The sequence below is a fragment of the Capra hircus genome, chromosome 11 (genome assembly GCF_001704415.2).
Source record: "Capra hircus breed San Clemente chromosome 11, ASM170441v1, whole genome shotgun sequence".
NCBI lineage: Eukaryota > Metazoa > Chordata > Mammalia > Artiodactyla > Bovidae > Capra > Capra hircus.
Window position 1 is genome coordinate 27,885,940 of NC_030818.1, and position 20,597 is coordinate 27,906,536.

The window sequence follows — 20,597 nt, forward strand, 5'->3', positions numbered from 1 at the left end:
GTTTCATCTTCCCCAAAAGTTCTTCTGTGCCTCCTTTTTTAAAAAATTGAATATTTTCTTTACCATTGTAAAATATGAAACTCAAAATCATTCGGTCATCCTCTACGCCTCGTTGAATCCAGTTCTCATTTCCACCTCCAGGAGATCGCTGGTAGTCTTTTTGTCATGATAGATTCGTTTTGCCTATTCTAGGACATTGTGTAAATTGAATCGTATAGTATGTACTCTTTTGTATGTGGCTTCTTTCCCATAGCATTCAGTTTGTGGTGTGTACCAGGAGTTCATTCTTTACTGCTGAGTAAAAGTCTATCATATGGACACAGCCTGGTTTACTTATTCATTGATCTGTTCTTGGACATTTGGGTTGTTTCCAGCATTTGATTGTTATGAATGAAGCCACTAGGAACACTCGTGTACAGGTTGATGGTTTCCCAATGCAGAAGACATCAGTTCTATCCATGGGCTGCGAAGATTCCCTGGAGTGGGGAATATTGGAGTGGGAAATGGCCACCCACTCCAAATTCTTGCCTGGAAAATTCCATGGGCAGCAGAGTCTGGCAGGCTACAGTCCATGGGGTCGCAAAGGGTCAGACATGACAGAGCACTCAGGTACATGGTTATGTGATGGCTTCCCAAGTAAATACGCTCCATAATTCAGTTGTACAGATCCTCTTTTCATCCACGGCACCAACATTTATAGATATTATTAAATCCCTCCAGTGTGCTGGACTGGCAGAGTTTTGCCCTGCAGGATATACACGAAAGTCTGCATAATATCTTTGCACTACCACGGAAGGTGTTTGAGATAGAAGCCATCCTCTTCTCCCCTTATTTCATGAAAGTAAGTACTGTTGGAAGCCTGTGAACCAAGTGGAACTCTTAAAATATTTAATTACATGTGTACCCTCTGCTTTTTAACCAGCCAGTGCTCTCTACCCATCAAGCTAGCAGCAAACTCCTCTAATGAAGAGTCTTTAGTTTAATTGGCTGCTAACTGCAAAATCAGCACCCAGCAGCTGCTTAGGAGCAGCCATTGCGGTCTCCACATTTACTGCCTTCCAGAAGCAGTGGCTGGGAGGCAGGCCACCTGCTGCATGGAGATCTCCTGCTAGGTCTGGCTTGCCTCTTCCATGCCCAGCGCCTCTGGGGATGGTAGTGTGCCCAGGGGGTCTCCAGGGGAGATGAGCCAGCAATAAAGAGAATGCAGGCCTTGGGAAGTGGGTCCTCTGCCTCGGAAAGAAGCCCCGAGTCTTCTCCCTCCTTCTCCTTCCCACTTCCTCCTCCCTCACTCCCCACCCTCCTCCAGGAAATAAAAGAAACAGTCTATTATCTAGGACTTAATTGGTGTAACAGGGGCGGTGCAGCCTCCTTCTCCTCTCTGGAGTCATCTTTTTCTGACCCACTCTCTCCCTTTTGCTTCTTTCAGGCCCTAGTGCCTGACAACAGATGGAAAGGGAAGTGAAACTCAGATGGGGCCTCTGTGCCCTCTGTGGGCTGTTCTGAGGAGAGGTTTGCCTCGAGGTCCTCAGTGAAAGTGGAGCCTATAGTTAGTAGGAAGCTTGACTATGAATTTTTACCTCCTTTGTCTCAAACCCCGTTACCCCAAAGACAGGCATGCATCATGACACACGGCAGCGACAGCTAAGCCGGCTGCTTGGGTGGCGCGCTAGTCCAGTGGCCAGAGTTCTTGCTGGGCAGGTGTGGTGTGGTGGGAGGGATAGAGGTTGCTGAGGGTCGGGCGCTGAGGGGGCAGGTTCTGGCTCTGCTGCTCATCCCTGACTCTGAGCTCATCCCCAGCTCCGGGGGACGGGTCCCCAGAGACGACCGTGTGAATGCTGCCCCTGCAGTTGTGTGTGCTCTCACTAGCCTGTTCATCTTCCTTAACTTCAGTTTTCTCATCCTTAATGTTGCTAATAATACTTCTTACCTTACAGGTTAATTGTGAGGAATCAATGAATAATGCTTGTGAAGGACTTTGTGAAGGGTCCAGGCAACATCCAAAAAAGTGCCTGTAGGTCTTTTTGCTTTTCAGAGGTGGCTTTTCGCTGGTTTCATGGTTTGAGCTCTTTCCCTGTTGCTTTGTACTGAATTTGCAGGAATGGAGATCTTGTGGATGCCCAGACCTTCCCCAAGTGGGGGAAGGGGAGGATAGGTGAGGTATTCAGGGCGTTGCTGTGCCTTAAACTGACCTGGCTGGGGAGCCGGTCAGTTGCACCTGAGAAGGACAGTGAACCCACAGAGGACACAGCCAGGGGCTGCCCATTCTGGGCTGGATGGTGCTTGAGATGGGAACCCTGTCAAAGAAAGTCATCTCTCCTGTGTGCTCGAGGCAGCAGCACTGTGTGGGAATCCCACTGAAAGTTTTCTGAACCCAAGTTTTTCAATCTGAAAAGTGGGGAATATGTATGGGAGATTGTTGTTGTTGTTTAGTTGCTCAACTATGTCTGACTCTTTGCAACCCCATGGACTGTAAGCCTGCCAGGCTCCTCTATCTATGGGATTATTCAGGCAAGAATACTGGAGTGGGTTGTCCTTCCCTCCTCCAGGGGATCTTCCTGACCCAGGGCTCAAGCGTGGGCCTCCTGCACTGCAGGCAGATTCTTTACCATCTGAGCCACTAGGGAAGCCCTCAGAAGAGACTGGGTGAACTAATTCAGGTAAAAAAAACTCAATACAGTGTCCCAGGCCTAGTAGAGACAGCACGTGGTCATCTTCTGCTTCTTATCTCATAATCACCTCATGACCCTCCGATGAACAGGGGCTATAGCCATTTTTTGCCCCTGGGTTTCCTGCCAGGGGAGGGTGCAACATTCTCACCTTGGTTCTACATCTGATACTCAAAGCAGTGTAAAATCATCAGATGTACTGGAATATATAAAATAACATCAACTTTGGGCAAGAAAATGCTTTGTGGCGGGCAGGGTTGGGGGAGAGTTTGATACAGTGGAAAGAACATCACATCGGATTAAGTAGCAAATTTAAATGCTTGACTTTTGAATAACAACTGTCATTGGGCTCAGTCACTAAGCTGTGTCTGACTGTTCTGTGACCCCATGGACTCTAGCCCGCCAGGCTCCTCTGTCCATGGAATTTCCAAGGCAAGAATAGTGGAGTGGGTTGCCATTTCCTCCTCCAGGGGACCTTCCTGACCCGGGGGTGAAACCCGCGTCTCCTGCATCTCTTGCGTTGGTAGCTAGATTCTTTACCACTGAGCCACCTGGGAAGCCTTTAATAACAATGGCAGCAACAATTACTGAGTGCTCTGTGCCAGGCACCGTGCTATGCACTGTACGTAGATTTTGCACTTTACATCAGGACAGCCCCAGTGTCACAGGACCTGTTACTGGCTCCATTTCACCGAGGAGCATTCTGAAGCTTAGAGGAGATAGTTTCTTGCTTCAGGCTGGAGAGCCAGCAAATTCACTCTTAACCACTATATACTGAGTAGCTCCCAAGTGCCAAGTGCTTTGTATGTGTGTCTTGTGGAATTTTCACAGCAACCTGTTTCACAGATGAAGAGATAGAGGTTGAGGTTCAAAGAGAATACATAATTGACTGACCTGTAAGTGACAAAACTGGGATTCAGTCCTGATCTGACTCTAAAGGTTGTATTTATCTCCCCCACAGTTCTACTGCTTTGCTTCTGGCCTCAGCTGAAGGTTGAAAGAGAGTCATAGTCAAAAACGGAGATAGTATCTGGGGAAGTGTATCAAATAAGGGCATGAGATTCAAGGCGATTTGACAAATGGGGTTGCCTCTGGGAGAATTGGGAGCAACCTGAAGTCTGGGAGAAGGAACTGAGAAGAAACTCTGGGAATGGTTGGGAGGAGGGAGAAGGCCTGCTTTTATGTGGTGCCAGTTGCCTGGTGGTGATGCTGGCTTTCAGGTTGCAGGGGTTTTGCAGGGCTGGGCACCTACATTGCTTCATTATCCGCACCACGTAATTGTGAGCAGAATTTGTGATTAAGCTAATTTGGCCATGAAGTTGCAACGCATTCCACCCCTTTTTGTACCAGATAACCCTTCCAGTCATCCACGTCGAAGTCACACCAGTCTGGATGGATTCTCAGAGCCTCCTCACTCAGCTTGCTTGGGGCTCAGCCAGCACTCCGCGGCCATCTGCCCAGGCTGCAAAGTTCTTTGTTGCTCTTGGCATGTTTAATAGCTTAATTTCTATTTTTCTGTTTGGAAATGCAGTTCATCGGCATTGAAGCAGCAGTGGGTGCTAAAATGGTTTCTGATTGCTATCTTGAATGTTAATATCCTAATACATTTTATCATCAATGACCTGTTCCCCCTTGACACAAGCTCTCACTCCCTTTTTGCAAAGATAGGCATGCAGCCTGCCTTCCGATAGGCCACGCGGCCCATCTCATTCCTTTGCTGTCTCCCTCCCTGCTTTTCTCAGATACCGTTGTACTTTGCCAATGAAATCCACAGTCGTGGGAAATCTTTGACTTGGAGGATATGAGAAAGTGTTTCATTTTGCCGGCAGGGTTTAATAGGAATGATCTAATCTCTAAGAGGCATACATTATTTAAATTCCATGCTTTTGGACAAGGGGGCCCCTGAGACTTTTGAACTGTAGCAGGGACAGGATTTTGGTTGGATTCTGTACAGTAGAGTCGACTGATGGTTTTCCTGTTTGTAATTCGGTGCAGGGGCCAGGTTATGCTTGTAGCAGGGGACAGTACTAGTGGTAAGAATGCTGGGGAACATTTTCTTTATCCAAAAACCTAAAATCATGGGCTCTTGGGGCAGAAGGGGTGCAGAGAGTCATCTCCTGGCATCATCAGTGTGTTATTTGGCTCCCATTTGGACCCCAAACTCAAAATCTCAAGCTCAGGTGAGTGGCCCCTGTGGAGCTACCTGAGAGCTTTCTGCCCTCCCTCCCTCCCTGCCCTCAGAGTGTGCCTAAAAGATCACAGGGGCCTCATCTGGGGCAGGGAGGGGCATCAAAGACCCCTGTGGGTGGAACTGAAATTCTGAGGGAAACTGTCAGCCCTCTCAACCACTGAAAGGCTGAGTCAGGAAAGAAAGTGGGGCTCACACGTGGCTCAGGGAGTGTGGATCAGGAGTGGAGCGAGATGTTGGGGGCAGGGACCCAAACAGCATTAGTTCACCGTGAGTTTTTACCTCATAGAGAGTCTCCAGTGCTCCAGGTATAGCTACCTCTTCTTCCCCTCATGCCTCTTTGGAATATCATTTTAGTACAAATTACCTACCTTCCTTCCTGCCTAGGGAAGGGGCTTGAAGGAGTGAATAATTCCAGAATAGGCTCTGGGACACCTCCAGAAGTGGAGACTTTCCCCACTTCTGCATAGGTTTATTGGCTGTGTCTCCTGACCGGCAGACAGTAAGCTAAACACTGGGGGTGCAAATAGGATTGTCAGAGTCTCTGCCAGGCTGACAATAGAGACATACTGACAATGTATTATAGCTTGATAGGGGCCCTGATTGAGATATGTGTGTGTACTATGAGAACGCAAGTGGAGAGTAATTCTTTCTGACTTGGGAATATCTGGAAAAGCTTCAGAAAGGAGGCAGTAACTGATCTTGACCTTGGAGGAGGAGGAGGTGTTCACCAGGCTGACCCTTCCTAAATAGTGCTTGCGAAATATGTGCCTGCTCTTTGCTGGACCATGGACAAAAAAGGGAGGGGCCAGTAGTTCCTTCCCTCAAGAGACTCACAGCTTGTTGAGGAGTCCAGCCTGGCACGACTGAGCCAACTGAAACTCTGCACAGGCAGATGGAAGGCGGGGGTGGGTTCCAGGGTTACTTGGTGATCCAGGGTTTCCGGAGTCGCTACTCATGGAGAACACACTCTGTAAGGACAGCTCAGACCTCGGAAGGATATTGACTACAAGAGGCCCAGCTCCTCTGACCTTGCTCATCAGCCTGCTTCTGTATAGAAGTAGCTTGCTGGATTGGGAGGTGGGGAGGGAGGGTATGAGGGTGGGTGGAGAAGGTTGGTGGTGAGAATTTAGTAGGATTGGGTTTGTCAAACACAGGTGCCAGCACACCCTTGAGCATGGGGTCCTTCAGTCCTGCACGAGCACCACTCACATGCCCAGCCTTTGCCTATGATGTTGCTTTCATCTGGAATGCCTTCCCTTTCTTGCCCAGGCTGCTCTTTTATACTGATTTCAGGTTCACCAGAATATTTTATGTCAGTTAATTTCTGTTCCTCATCATTAAGCTGGGTTTGGCATTGTTCTCTGTTGTTGTTGTTTTTAACTCCCCAGTGAGATTATAAGCACCTTGAGAGTGGGAATAGTGTCTTTTTCTTTTTTTTTAATCTCCCATGAGCAATTTGTGTCATATAAAGGATAGGGGCTTCTGGAGACAGTCTTGGCATTGAATCTCAGCATTGCCATTTACCCTGGAATGGTGAGGTCAGTTTCCTTACCTGTGAAACGAGATAACACAGTTTGTTAACCTTGACTTTGGCAGCAAAGGGCTGGATAGTCCTTTGTCGTGGGGGCTGTCCTGTCTGCTGCAGGAGGTTTAGTAAGTAGCATCCCTGGCCTCCACCTACTAGATGCCAATAGCACCACTCCCTCTTCAGTCATGACAATCAAAAATGTCTCCAGATATTTTTGTGTCCCCCCATAAGTGTTCCTTGTGTCAAGTGTCCCTGTGCAGTTCCTTGTGTTGTCACGTTTTGCTTGTGCAGCAAAACTGCTTCCAGCTGGGAACCCGTGGGATGGCACTGCCTGTTGGGGATGTATCAAACCTCATCGTTAGTGCATCTGGAACATAGTAGACATTCCATAAATGCTGATTCTCCCTCATCCCTAATTCACCCGGCACTCTCCATGTTGCAGGTTGATGGATTGAATGGAGCTGTGACTCTAGGTATTAGCAGTTTGGGTTGGAAATGTCATGAATTCTCAGGTTGCCCCCACGATGCACTAACGGAGTTACTATCATTTTCTTAATTGCAGATTGATCTGGAGCCAGAAGGAAGAGTGTATGTGATCATTGATCTCTCGGGGTCGTCGGGTGAAGGTAGGAGAGTGTGACCTCTCGTCCTTGTTTTCGTCCATTGACCCTTTTGTCTTTTAGTCTCTCCCTTCCATCTTTGGCTGGGACATATTACAGTGACATGTAATTAATTGGCACCGTATAAAGGAAAAGGTTATTTTGAAGATGTTTACGCCTATGTACCAAAAGAGACCAGCCATGCCATCTGTTAGCTCTGGTGGAGCAGAGGGAAGATTTTCGTCTTACAGAGTCAGACCAGTAAAGCAGGCATTCCCGGGCGCAGATGCCCAGGCAGGCTTTGGAGGGGTGGCTGCCTCTCCCGGGAAGCTCGCATGGGGTTTGTGTGTGTGCAGTGGGACGGAAGTAAAACCAGTTGGTGTAAGGGTAGTCAGAAATGAAATAAATGAGGTGTCGAATTTCAGAGTCCTATTTCTTTAGAGCTTTAATAGAAATGTTCTATAAAGAGGGATAAATTAGGAGTTTGGGATAAACATATGCACTTGAAAACAGGGAGGTGGTGGCAGACTTGGGCTCTAAGGAGGTTGGGAATTAGGACTGAAACTTAGTAATAGGGACCATCTTTCCTCTCCTCTTCTCTATGAGGGCAGGGGACAGAATGGTTGGCTCAAATGTCACTGCAGAAAGATGGGATGAGCAAGGCAGGTTCCTCTTGGCAATGAGAAAAGATGGGGATTAGAGGTTGTGGTTCAAAGGGAAAGGCACAGCTCCTGGCTGGAAGACTTGGGCCTTTTACAGCATCTCCCTGGAATACTGGGGATTATAAGCCAAAGCCACAACCCCAAAATTTTAGGGATAAAGCTCTAGTTTAAGGTTCTGTTATGGAGGGGGGATTATGCAAGCAAATTCAAAGGAGCTGGTCAAAAGATGCACTTGACAGGTGTGCCTGGTGATTTTTATTTGACTGTTAACACCTGATTTCAACAGGTGTTCAGAATAATTCAGTAATTGTGTGTATATGGAGCTCATAATAGAAGTCAGTCCTCTTATAATAGATCTCAATTATTTGGCATAGGTTTAAAACTTTAAACATTCTTCCAAAACTGGTCTCTTACATTTTCTGCTCTTTATTGCAATTACATTTTGGCATTTCCACCTTTCCTTCTCTACTCTCAGCTCTGAACAGCCCAGAATAGAAAACTATTGTAGAAGATTTGAAGATTTAACAATATTTAGTATGAAATATTCAAGATGTGCAAAAAAATAATAAAATGGGATTAAGAAATAAAGCACTCAGTAAGGTAAAGCCTTGTGTTACTTTTAACATAATGACTGATCCCAAATTTACCATACTTCACAGTATTACAGTGGTCTCCTGGTTGGAAATATGGGTGAAACATTTGATGGGAAAAATCAATCCCCCTTTTCCCTTACATAATTCTGCATGCAACAGGATAATTAATTAAATATGTACTTCCTGTGCCAATATGCTGGGCAATCATTGGGAGGCTTGGTTATTTTTTCCTTTGAAAAAATTAATGACTTGCAAATTATAGAAGATGTCCTTTTTTTACATTAGTGGGAAAGGATATGGACAAATGAATGAATAAATAAATCAGAGGCAGTTGGTTTTTTCCTTTTTGCTTCTACAGCTTATTGCATGTGAATGACCAAAGCAGTTTTCATTGGACTGAATTCTTAGTCTATTTTTCTTTTATCTCTTTCATCTAAAGAAAACAGGGTTTACTTTGGAAATGCTGACACATGCCAGACTCAGTAAAGTGCTAGCATGTGTTGCTCTGAAGAAAAGGAGAAGTTTTCTCCTCTTTTTTCTTGCTGTTCCTGGATTTGGAATTATTTCTCTGGATAGTGGGAGAGACTTCCAGCAATCTCTTCCTAGAAGCTGATCTTGGTGCATTCTGTTTGTGTTCTACACTTCTGTTCTCCCAGTCCTGCTCTGGGATGTTGAGGACTCATGGTCCAAAGGTGGTTTTGTTTTTGGAAAGGTTGGGAGGGTGAAAAGAGGAATGGAGAATAAGCAGCCAAAACGTTTGCTACCTTGATTGCATGGTAAGGGTCCAGGGAAAAACAGGTTAGTCACACCCAGACTGTGGACATTCATTGATTCTTATTTAAGTCCTTCTCTTTAGTGAAAACTCCTGACTCTGTATTCTGAGAAAAGGTGAAAAAGAGAGCTGCAATGAGGCACAGCTGACATTTTCACTGCTCTATTATTCTTCCATCAAGCATCCCTTCAGCTTGCCTATTTCAAGTGCTCCAGTCAGTCCCATCAATGGAAAAAAAAGATATTCATAGCAATTGCACAAACTTTACACCACATGCAAATAGCAAAGAGCTCAGGGAAAGATGTGGGGGTGAGGCTGTGTGAATACACCCCCTTCTTCTGGGATGTGCCAAAGGATTCTTTTTTCTTGCTAACACACTGTGGAAAGCCTGGACATTTACGTCTGCTAGAGCTGGAGTTAATGTGATTTCTAACTGTCTAATAAAATTCCATTGCTTGCATGTCCTGTGTAGTTCATCATAATGGGATTTGACTGATATGAGCTTTAGCTAAACCAGGCGACCTAACCTCAGACGTATGGGGTCAGGCTGGATAACAGTTAAGGTCATTTCTGGTCATGCAGTTTTGATCTTTGGTATAATTTGAATAGACATCTGTCAAAGCTCAAGCTGAAAGCTGGCTAATATCTGTAACCAGTAGAAGGGGTTGACAGGTACTGTGCCAAGGACTTTACCTACATTATCCCATGCAGTAAACCTTCTCAGAATGGTTTATGTGTTGCTCTAGACTTGGGTGCCTCTTGTGCATTAGTTGCTCAGTCGTGTCCAACTCTTTGCAACCTCATGGACTGTAGCCTATCAGGCTCCTCTGTCCATGGGATTCTCCAGGCGGGAATACTGGAATGGGTTGCCATTACTTCCTCTAGGAGATCTTCCCAACCCAGGGATCCAACCCACGTCTTCTGCGTCTCCTGTATTGCAGGCAGATTCTTTACCCACTGGATCATTGGAGAAGCACCAGGTGCCTCTTAGTGTTTGAAGGCAATGGCACCCCACTCCAGTCCTCTTGCCTGGAGAATCCCAGGGATGGGGGAGCCTGGTGGGCTGCCATCTCTGGGGTCACACAGAGTCAGACACGACTGAAGTGACTTAGCAGCAGCAGCAACAGCAGCAATGCCCATGGGGCTTCCTGGTAAGCACAGCACTACAGACTCATCAGATACTTAAATCAGAGCGTTATTAGCCTAGGCAACAGAAGCATAAAAAACAATGTATGTAATTCTCAGTTGTGCAAATAATTATTTCCTGTTGTGGACATTTGTTAATATTTTTCCCTTTGTTGTGATGTGATTTGTATATTATTTCTATTCTTTATAGTAATAATGATAATGAGCCATCATTTGCAGACTCCCAGAGGAGGGGCAATCAGGGTCTGACCTAGGGATTTCTAGGCTCTTCTCCCATCTTCCATCCAGGTGTCATGTTCACCCAGGAGAGTTTTTCAGAGTTTAGACAATAATATAAAGGACAGGAAGTGGATCTCAGTGGTATGTTTGGGTCCCCAAACTGTTTCTCCAATAAAATGCTGAAGATAAAAGCAATTGGAAAGATTTTTGCAGCACATCCATCATAAATACTGCAGGTAGATCAGGTTGGGAAATTAATACATATTGTGGAAGTAGAAGATGAAGAGGTGGGTGAAAAAGCAAGCCCTGTCTTCTTTTTTCTGTTGCCACAGGCTTCAGAAAGCATTCAGTCTCCTCTCTGGGAAAGGAGAGGAGAGAGTAAAAAGAGAGAGCCTTAGAAATACATCAGTCAGTGGACCGGTGGACTGCACTGACTGATGGACTCCTAAATCCTAGCTCCAGTGTTTACTAGCTTAGAGCTTCAGATTTCTCAGCCATCAATGGGGCTAATAGGATGTATAGTAGGTTTTGATACTGTGATAGAACTGCTTTAAGGACAGAGTACTCACATGAAGGGGCTGCTCGATAATATCTTCAGGGCCCTGGAGACCTGAAGGCAGAGAGGTGAGCAACACTCTAGTCCAGTGTTCAGGAAGGAGCAGCAGGCTGGATACCTAGGGAAACAGTTTGAGGGCAAGTTTCTGACTCTGGGGCATGGCAAAAGGTCCAAGAATAGAGCAAGGTGCCAAAGAGGAAATTCATAGAATAATATCTGTATCTTTCAGGGGCTATGAGATTGCTTTTTGCAGAGTTTGAACTTTCCCACAGTTTTGTCCCATTTTCTTTCTCTTTCGTCAGCACCCTTTTCCCACTGAAGTATTCCCCAGAAGGACATTCATTAGCTTGTCTGTGTCTTGTCTCCCTTAATGCCTCGAATGTCTGTTTTCCTAAGCCTGGGCTTGTACCTTCTCTGCTCAGTGCAGACAGAACATGTGGTCCCCACACTCTCATCAGCCCTGGGTAAAAAGCCCTGCATATATTCGAAGACGGTTATTAAATCTCTCTTCTTCAGGTTGAATCAATCAAATTCCTCAACCTTTCTGAAGAGAGAGTTTAGAAATCTTATCTCATCTTTGCAGCTCTCTTCTAGATTTTTTTTCAAGTTGCACAGACTGGTGGACATGATCAAACATGCTTCGCTTCTTTATAAGATGATAATGTGTGTAGAGCAAGTACACACATCTTCTGGCGGGAGATGGTGACATTGAGAGGTCAAGTGATGTGCCTTAGGCCAAACAGTTGATCACCAGGCCCTGTTGGTTCCTATTCCCGGCTATGATTCAGGGCCCTGCCTGGATTAGGGCCCCAGTAATGAGTCCCCCCCATGCCTCTGTGGCAGACACCTCCTCACTGCTTTTAACAGTTTAGTTCTTTTCTTCAGGAAGCTTTTTATAGAAATAGGAAGGTAAAGTTTTTAGTTTTGAATCCAAAGATGACCCAAAGAATCCATTTTATTAATAAGCAGATCTTTGCCCCACTGAAATGAAATGAAAACTTACATGGTCCCAGTTTAGAAATGGTCAGCTCCTTTTCAGGCTGTCTGTAAGGTGCATCCATAACTAAGTCTTGGCTGGACTCAAATCCCAGCAGATTAATAATCTTTCTTACCTTGTGTCCATGGCAGGCATTAGAACACTGCCTTCAGAGTTGAAATAGAGAGGCAGGCTTTCCTCTTGACACTCTGCCACTGGTGGTTTTTATCTAGATAACATCTTTCTGATTCCAGAGTCCCACTGAATCTTTGGCTTATAAGAATTCTACTGTTTCTCTTAGAATTTCTTTATTTTTTAATCCATTGCCTTCTGAGGATCAGATCATTAAGCAGAACCATTCATTCAGATGAAGAGTATTCATTAATGCATCTTAGTAAATATGCCAAGTTTGGTGTCCATGCTGAATCTGGGGACTGGGAAGTGGAAAATGAGACACGGCATTTGTAAGAGCGCATGCCCTTGCCTTCAAGGGGCTTGCAATTCCATCAGGAATCCGAGACACCTGCAGGACAAAAGCATTAGAGAACAAATGAAGACAATATCACACTGAGTGCTTAGCTGGTACTACCAGGAGTTCTCCAAACGGGGATAATTTGAAGCAGTCGTGTCTGACTCTTTGCGACCCCATGGACTGTAGCCTACCCGGCTCCTCTGTCCGTGGGATTTTGCAGGCAAGAGTACTGGAGTGGGGTGCCATTGCCTTCTCCACAGAGAAACTCAAGAAAGAAGCAAAGCTTAAAGGCTGAAAAGGAAAAGTTAGGTATACCAGATTGACAAGGAGGAAGTGGGAAGGCCATTCTGTGTAGAGAGCATCATATCATCATTATCAAAGACAGCTTTGAAGCTCTTTTTTTTTTTTTTTTTTTTGGTAAGGCAGGACAGACACTATAAATTAAATAGATGCTATTTGTATTCTCAAGGAGCTTCCAAACAAAGATAGTCATCAATGTGGCAGACAGAAATTTTCAAACAAGGAAATGAAATAAATGATTAAGCTGTGTTTGAAGATTGAGAGCAGTTCTTTCTGGATGTGTCTTCATGGTCAAGGCCTATCACTCACCTTGGCCACTAAGGTGGAGGGATGTTCTAGGCCAAGTATGGTCAAGTCTGGGTTATGGCAGAGAGCACATTTTTAAGCCCGGGACTTAGGTGATTTGAAGGACAAGACCGGTACAGGCATCTCTCTGTGGCCTGCTGTGGTCTTTTCAGCAATCTCATGGAGTCCCACGGAAAGCCTGCTATCACCCTAAGACTTCTCCTTCTCTCCAGCCTGTCTAGCGGGTGTCCCTGCATCAAGCCTGACACTCTCACCCTTTTCAAGTTCTGTTCAGTCTCTAATGAGAAACATTACTTTGTATGTTAAAGGGACCTACCCACCCAAAAAAGGGACTTCAAAGTCAGGCACTGCTCCAAGGAGCTGATGGGTCTCCCTCCTGTGAGGTGTCTCTGGCAATAAGGTTGTGATCCTGCTCACCCCACAGGGTCCCCAGACATTCGTGGACAAGCTGGATTCTCCAGTAGCGTATGGAGAACAGAAAGCAGCCTCAGTATCTGATAAGAGTGAATATTAACCAAAGCCAGATGTTCAAAACCATCATTCCTGCAATGTGCACCCCACCCCACCCCCACTCCCACATATTCACTTGCTATTGCAACTCAAGACTCAGGGAATGGGCCTATTAATTTCCAGATTTTTGGCTCCCTCCTTTGTCCTGATGGAATAAATGCTTGTTCCTGGCAGTGGCCATATGCACCAGATGAGACAGGGAGAGTCAGCTTGAAAGCAGTGAGGACCAAACTCCCATTAAGGGGTTTGTAATGTCACAAAGAGAGACAATGCTAAAATGCTTGATGAGAAATAAGCCAAGAAACCCTCATTTCCTTCCAAACAGGCTCGAGATGCGCAGCAGTTCCTCTGAAATGAATCATCCATCCACAGTTAACAACACCAAATGCCAACCATTAGCAGATGAAAAACAGAATTGAATCCTGAGTGTGTGGAGAGCAGAGCTCTTCAGGATCACTACCAAAGCCTCCTTCCTCTCGGCCTTTATGGGAGCGTAGATGTGCATTTTCTACTGACTTGTGTGCCTGTTTTACTAATGAAGTAATTGAAGGAGGAATAGTCATGTTGAATAAATAAGTTTAATAGAAAGAATCGGTTTATAATAGATCCTTAGTCAAGAAGCAAGCGCCGGGTATCCTGGTGTGGCCTCCTATTCTGTCTTTGTTGTCTTGCTAGAAATCAGTTCTGTGTCTTACAAAGAAGATCGTTTCGGGAAATTCATGTTTGCAGCTCAGATCATACTGGGTCAAAGTGGCTTATGATTTAATCATTTACTGCTGTTGATGTCCTTGTGATTTGGCTTAAAACAAAAGGGTATTTCCATTCATCTAACTTAATTTAGAGAGTTGTCTTTCAAGACCAATTACTTTATTCTTTTATCCAGTTGAAATTGGCCAGTGCTGACAGTTTTATTGATTTTTCTTATTACCTAGCTTCATTGAAACATTCACATTCTCACAATCAAATGCATTTACCATCTTATTCAAGCTGCTCACACTGGGCCTTTTATCTTCCTCCTGTATTATAAACCTTTGGTGTGAGCTTTTGGGGGCCTGGGAAGGTGTGTTTCTTTGTGCACATGCATATAGCTAAGAACGAATGTCTGTGAATCTCCTCTCTCTCCTTCTTCCTCAGTGGCCCTCATTTGAAGCATCTCTTATTTACTTATCTAAGAAGTGCTAGGCCCTAGGAGGATAGAGTTAACGAAGATGGTCCCTGCTCTAGGGCATCTGTGCTCTTAAGCAATAAGGCAAACACTACATCAGTAAGCACCGTGATGTGTTTGATCATTTGGGTAGCTACTGGGAGAACAGAGTATAGTGGGACTGCTCTTTCTGGAATATGCAGTCAATAAATGATAACCGCCAGTACTTCCACATGCTCTCGTCAGCTCCATGGCAACCCTAAAAGGCAGGTAATAACAGTTATCCTCTTTTCTTGGTTGAGGAGACAGAGCCACTGTCCACTGAAGGCACATCCAATCAGAAGATATAATAAGTGCAGAGTAGTACTCTTGCCTGGAAAATCCCATGGATGGAGGAGCCTGGTAGGCTGCAGTCCATGGGGTCGCTAGGAGTCGGACACAACTGAAGCGACTTAGCAGCAGCAGCAGTACTTGATTTAGGGCTTCCCAGGAGGCGCTAGTGGTAAAGAACCTGCCTGCCAGTGCAAGAGACGTAAGAGATGCGGGTTCAGTCCCTGGGTTGGCAAGATCCCCTGGAGGAGGGCATGGAAACCCACTCCAGTGTTCTTGCCTGGAGAATCCCATGGACAGAGGAGCCTGGTGGGCTACCATCCATAGGGTTGCAGAGTCAGACATGACTGAAGCAACTTAGCACACATGCTTGCATGAATTGCTTTACCAAAATGTGGAGCTTTCAGGCATACCTATGACCTACACATTAATTCATTCAACATAGAACTATTTGGGCACCTTTGCTGCTGCTGCTAAGTCGCTTCAGTCGTGTCTGACTCTGTGCGACCCCATAGACGGCAGCCCGCCAGGCTCCGCTGTCAATGGGACTCTCCAGGCGAGAACGCTGGAGTGGGTTGCCATTTCCTTCTCCAATGCATGAAAGTGAAAAGTAAAAGTGAAGTCACTCAGTTGTGTCCGACTCTTCACGACCTCATGGGCTGCAGCCTGCCAGGCTCCTCCGCCCATGGGATTTTCCAGGCAAGAGTACTGGAGTGGGGTGCCATCGTCTTCTCCGTGGGCACCTTTAGCAGTTACTCTTCTCAGTACCAAGGGCTTCCCTGGTGGCTCAGAGGTTAAAGCAGCTGCCTCCAATGTGGGAGACCCGGGTTCGATCCCTGGGTCGGGAAGATCCCCTGGAGAAGGAAATGGCAACCCACTCCAGTATTCTTGCCTGGAGAGCCCCATGGATGGAGGAGCCTGGTAGGCTACAGTCCATGGGGTTGCAAAGAGTCGGACACTACTGAGCGACTTCACCTTCCTTCACCTTCTCAGTACCAGGGACACAGAAAGTATGTTAGTCGCTCAGTTGTGTCTAGCTCTTTCTGACCCCATGGACTCAGCTCTTCAGGCTCCTCTGTCCATGGAATTCTCCAGGCCAGAATATGAGAGTGGGTTGCTATTCCCTTCTCCAGGGGATCTTCCCGATTCAGGGATCAATCCCTGGTCTCCCACAGTTCAGGCCGATTTTTTACCCTCTGAGCCACCAGGGAAGCCCTATACCAGGGACCGAGAAGTGAACAGTGAAAACAGAAATCCTTGCCCCCAGGCCCCTTCTCATGGACATGCTTGGGGGTGTATGGGCTGTCTCTGCATGATATATCACATACTGGGAACCAGAGTTGTCTCTGGGGAAGGGAAAGGGTGAATTTAGAAAAGGGGGAACCATTTTTGTCAATGTCTGTTATCTTGGTTTTCTTTCCCATGTGATGTGCATGAGCTGTTAAAGCAATTAGAAAATTTGAAAAAAAAAAAAAAAAAAAAGAATTAGGCAGAAATGTTACCATTCCCATATACACAGAGACTGTGGCTTGCCCATGAACACAGGCTGCGGCAGGTTTCAGAGGACCTAGGTAGAGAGGAATGACCTGCTTAATCCACAGCGTGAATGTCTAAGGGCAGCGAGCTCAGAAATAAAGCATGACACCCACTTTATGTCACTCAAGACATCTCTGATCTGAAGTGGGATGTGCTGAAATTGAGGATGCTGTCAGCGTGTGCCTGTCTCCAAGGACCATGTGCTTCTGACACGTAGAGGCAGGTGGGCCAGGTAGCCAGACTCCGTGGAACAAGTGATGGATGAATGATGCTCACAGAGCGTTCATTGCAGGAAGCTGCTGGCCTCTGCATGCCCACTCCTGCTGCTGAGAGGCTGCACACCTCTGAATGGACAGTCCCATGCAGGTATTTTTCATTAGCACTAGGCAGCACTCTCCAGAGTTCAGGGCCAGCTGCTTCTTGTTCCAAGTTTAGTCATCTCCGCGGACCGAGAGACTTCGCTAGCTGAGGTCCCTTCTGCCTAGCTAAGTAGAGCACACTGGCTGCCAGGGGGTTATTCATACTCTACAGACACTCAAGTTTGCCTGTTTCCTGAAAATTAATAGTGATGTTTAGTTCAGAGAACTGTTCTCTGCAGCAGGAACTCATGGCTTCGATGAATAGCCAGGTGTAAGTTCTTTGGCAACTGTCAGAAAGAATGAAGTTAGGGGAAGTTAAGTCCACTTTCAGGTGTATCTGTGTGTTACTGGGACTAGGATTTCATAGACACCTGCACTTTAGCTTTTGTTCCACAATTGGTTAATTACTGGATATACTGCTGATTCAACAGATGTACATGCAGAGTCTGTTGCCTGCCTGGCACCTTGCCAAGAGCTGGAGAGAACAAGATGTAAAAGACGTAGGTCTTGCCCTCGAGGAGCTCCCAAGCTAGGGTGTGTCTGGCAACAAGGCAGCTGCTTCACTTGGACCTCCGTGGCCTCCTTGGTATACAAAGAGAGAGAGAAATGAGACTATTGACCCTATGGCCCTCTGCAGGGCTTAATTAAAACCAAGATAAGTTTGCTCAGAGTTGGGCACCTAGAAGGAGGAAGGGAGAGAGGACAAAAATTTTTAAGCCAAATCTCTGTACAGAGATTATTTTAAAGCCTTAATGGATCTGCCATTTCAGTATCCCTATTTTACAGATGGAAAAATTGAGGCTTAAGGAGTTTTAATACTGTGAATCCCTTGGATCCTGTGAAGATGCAGATTTGATTCAGTGGGCCTGGGGTGGGGCCTGAGTTGCTGCATTTCTCATTAGGTCCTAGGAGATGCCCTTGCCACGTGTCCTTGAACAACACTTTGAGTAGTGAGAGACTCTAAGACCTGTGATTTTCTCTCTGAACCAGTTTCTATAGGATTGAAAATTAAGAGAGAAATCTGCTTTTTTCTTCCCCAACTTCCAATCATTTTGTCTTCAAAATCAAGAACTTTTAATCCTTTATTGTTTAGTATCTTTTCCCCCACCTTGTCCTTTCTTCTGGAAAAGGGCTGGTAGGGCACTTGGCATATTCTTAGGGAGGTAGGATATTCCCTGGGCCCTGGTATTCAAGTCCCAGCTTTAATAACCTGCAGAAGGTCAAAATGGATAGCATCGGTGTTCTTTAGGTAGGAGAACAGGCACCAATTTATACCACGAAAACAAAAAGCAACCAGTCAGGATATTGGATTTTTTGTTTTTGTGTTTGCTTGTCTATAAATACCCTCAAGTATTGAGTGGTGCTTGAATTTGACCCCACTGTGCTAATTTTCTCCCAGTTCCTGAGGCTTTAATTAAAGTAACTCACCCAGGGACCTTGCTAGAACTTACCTCTCCGTGCTCCTCCTCTGAGGCAGGCAAGTTGCACCTGCCTTTAATGGAGGTGGAAATGCAGGGGGAGTTCTGTTAGGTGCTGGGTACACAGTAGGGGCATAATTTTTAACGTCACACAAATGAATGTGTGCCTAAATGAAATAACAGGAGAAAGTGTCACTTTAAAAGGAAACTATGGAGATAAACAAGGTGTTTGGTCTGACCTTGCTTTGGATAATCGGCTGTTTTGTATTCCAGTATACAATCAGTTTCATGGGTGGGAGTGAACCTGCGTGGTTAAACTATGCCTGGTACTTATTAGGGGTGCTCTGAGGCCACCTCAGGGCCTCCATGCACAACAAGTCCCCAATTATAATATCCTGTCCCCTCCCGTTTAATTCAACTACTTCTCTGTTCTTTCAAAATGTGATTTCAAGTTTGCCTCCTCCTGGGGACCTTCCCACACCAGCTGGCCTACTTCAACCCACCGGTTCACACAGTTTTTGCTCCCACACTCTTCTGTGTCTTTCCATACAAGCATGTACTCAGATATTTATATTGTATCTATAACTAGAGTCCTGGTTGTACCCTGCCTACCCCAGTGAGCCACAAATTATCCAAGGGCAGAGACTTCTGGAACACAGGCTTTGAGCTGAGAGCCGGCGCAGAGCACATGAGGCTCCTGGCTGGCCCTGTGATACAGCAGTGCTGAGCCCAGGGCGCTGTCCTGCCGTCTGGACTACACAAAGCCAGACTGGGAACAAGGGCTATCTCTGTAGTTGGACCTTTTTGTCTGCTGGGGACTCAGATCACCCAAAGCCATTGTGAGACTAGCTATCGTGGTGGCTCCAAGCAAGTCCGCAGGAGTCTTCATCATCACAGGGCCTCTTCATGCTGGGCACATGGCCCGTGGTTAGTTATACTGCAATCAGCATAAACAGCTTTATGATGAAGTGTAGTGTGAGCAACCCCTTTACTGAAATCAGAAGCTTGGATTCTGTTCCTGGCCCTGCTTCTAACCAGTCAGTTGAAGGTGAACGAATTATTACATGTTTCTGGCCCTCAACTGGATTGCATAAGAGGCGTTAAGATGCTGTGATTCAGTGAATGCTTGGGATTTTGGATTCCCAGATTGAAGACTTTCTGAATCCAGGTGTGAGTCATTGACAGTGTTTCCTCATCTCTCTCTATACTTGACACCAAGGAGCAAGACTCAATCATTCCTCATTGAAACATGGGATCCTGAGTAGTCAGTGAGACATGATTGGGTTTCTTAAGAAGTTACAGTGTAGCAAAGAGGAATAGGGGAAAGACTTATCCTGTGGCTCTTGGGCAGTTCAGGGACCAGAGGGATAGCAGTTACAGGGAGGAACTTTAAGCTTAGTTTAGTAACTACTCATTAGCAGTTAAGTACATTTCAGCAGTAAAGAGGGAACTCTCCATCTCTGTAGGTATTCAAATAGAAACTGAGTGAGCATTTTTTAAAAAATTGTAGAAAAGATTTCTCTCTTTTAAAAAATATCTATTTATTTTTAATTGATTGATGATTGGTTTACTATCTTGGTTTGATTTCTGTCCTACATCAATATGAATTAACCATAGGTATACTTATGTCCCCTCCCTCTTGAACCTCTCTCCTACCTCCTGCCCATTCCCACCCCTCTAGGTTATCACAGAGCCCCAGTTTGAAGATCAGACTATCTGTAACATAACTTCCATTAAATATCTACAAATGGAGGATAATAAAACAACTGTTTATTTTATTTGAAAAAAAATCCAAGGTCTACATGGAAAAAGAGGTAGAGAATAAGAGTGAAATAATGGGAAAAGAGAATAAGCTGGACCTCAACATTGATATACAGAATAGTTCTATTTCTGGAAAATTTAGTCAAAAATGGAAATGTTGAAATTTGAATCTTATTTCCAAAAATCTAAGGAAGGATTCTATTTGATTGGACCCCAAATTGTGTGGACCTATCCTGGAAGCCTTGCTTTTAAGAAGAATAACCTCTTGTAACACCAATTTTGCTCCTTAGTTCTCTCTTATATGGAGATGAACATGGAGTTCACTTAAAAAGTGATCCATTGGTGTGTGTGTCTGTGAGCAGCCCCGTCTGGGAGAAGGAAAAAGAGCAACAGAGATCCCTGACTCAAAGGAAAACATCATTTCATCATGCTTGTCATGTCTGCTGAGAAGTAATGGTTTATTCCTCAGACTTATGAAGGTATTACATGGAAGCTACAGAAGTGGAAAGAAATGGAGGTTTCTTTGCCTCTTAGCCTCTTGCCCCAAGAAAGG

At 45.4% G+C, this 20,597-nt stretch overlaps 1 protein-coding gene across 2 annotated transcripts in view; it reads left to right on the top strand.

Annotated features, from left to right (window-relative positions):
• PRKCE (protein kinase C epsilon) overlaps positions 1–20,597 on the top strand; it is a 546,886-nt gene that overhangs the window by 206,320 nt on the left and 319,969 nt on the right. For both annotated transcript variants that reach the window (XM_018055186.1, XM_018055187.1), the window contains exon 3: positions 6,948–7,011. In XM_018055186.1, the coding sequence (XP_017910675.1) occupies positions 6,948–7,011 (64 nt within the window). The remainder of the gene's footprint in view (positions 1–6,947; positions 7,012–20,597) is intronic.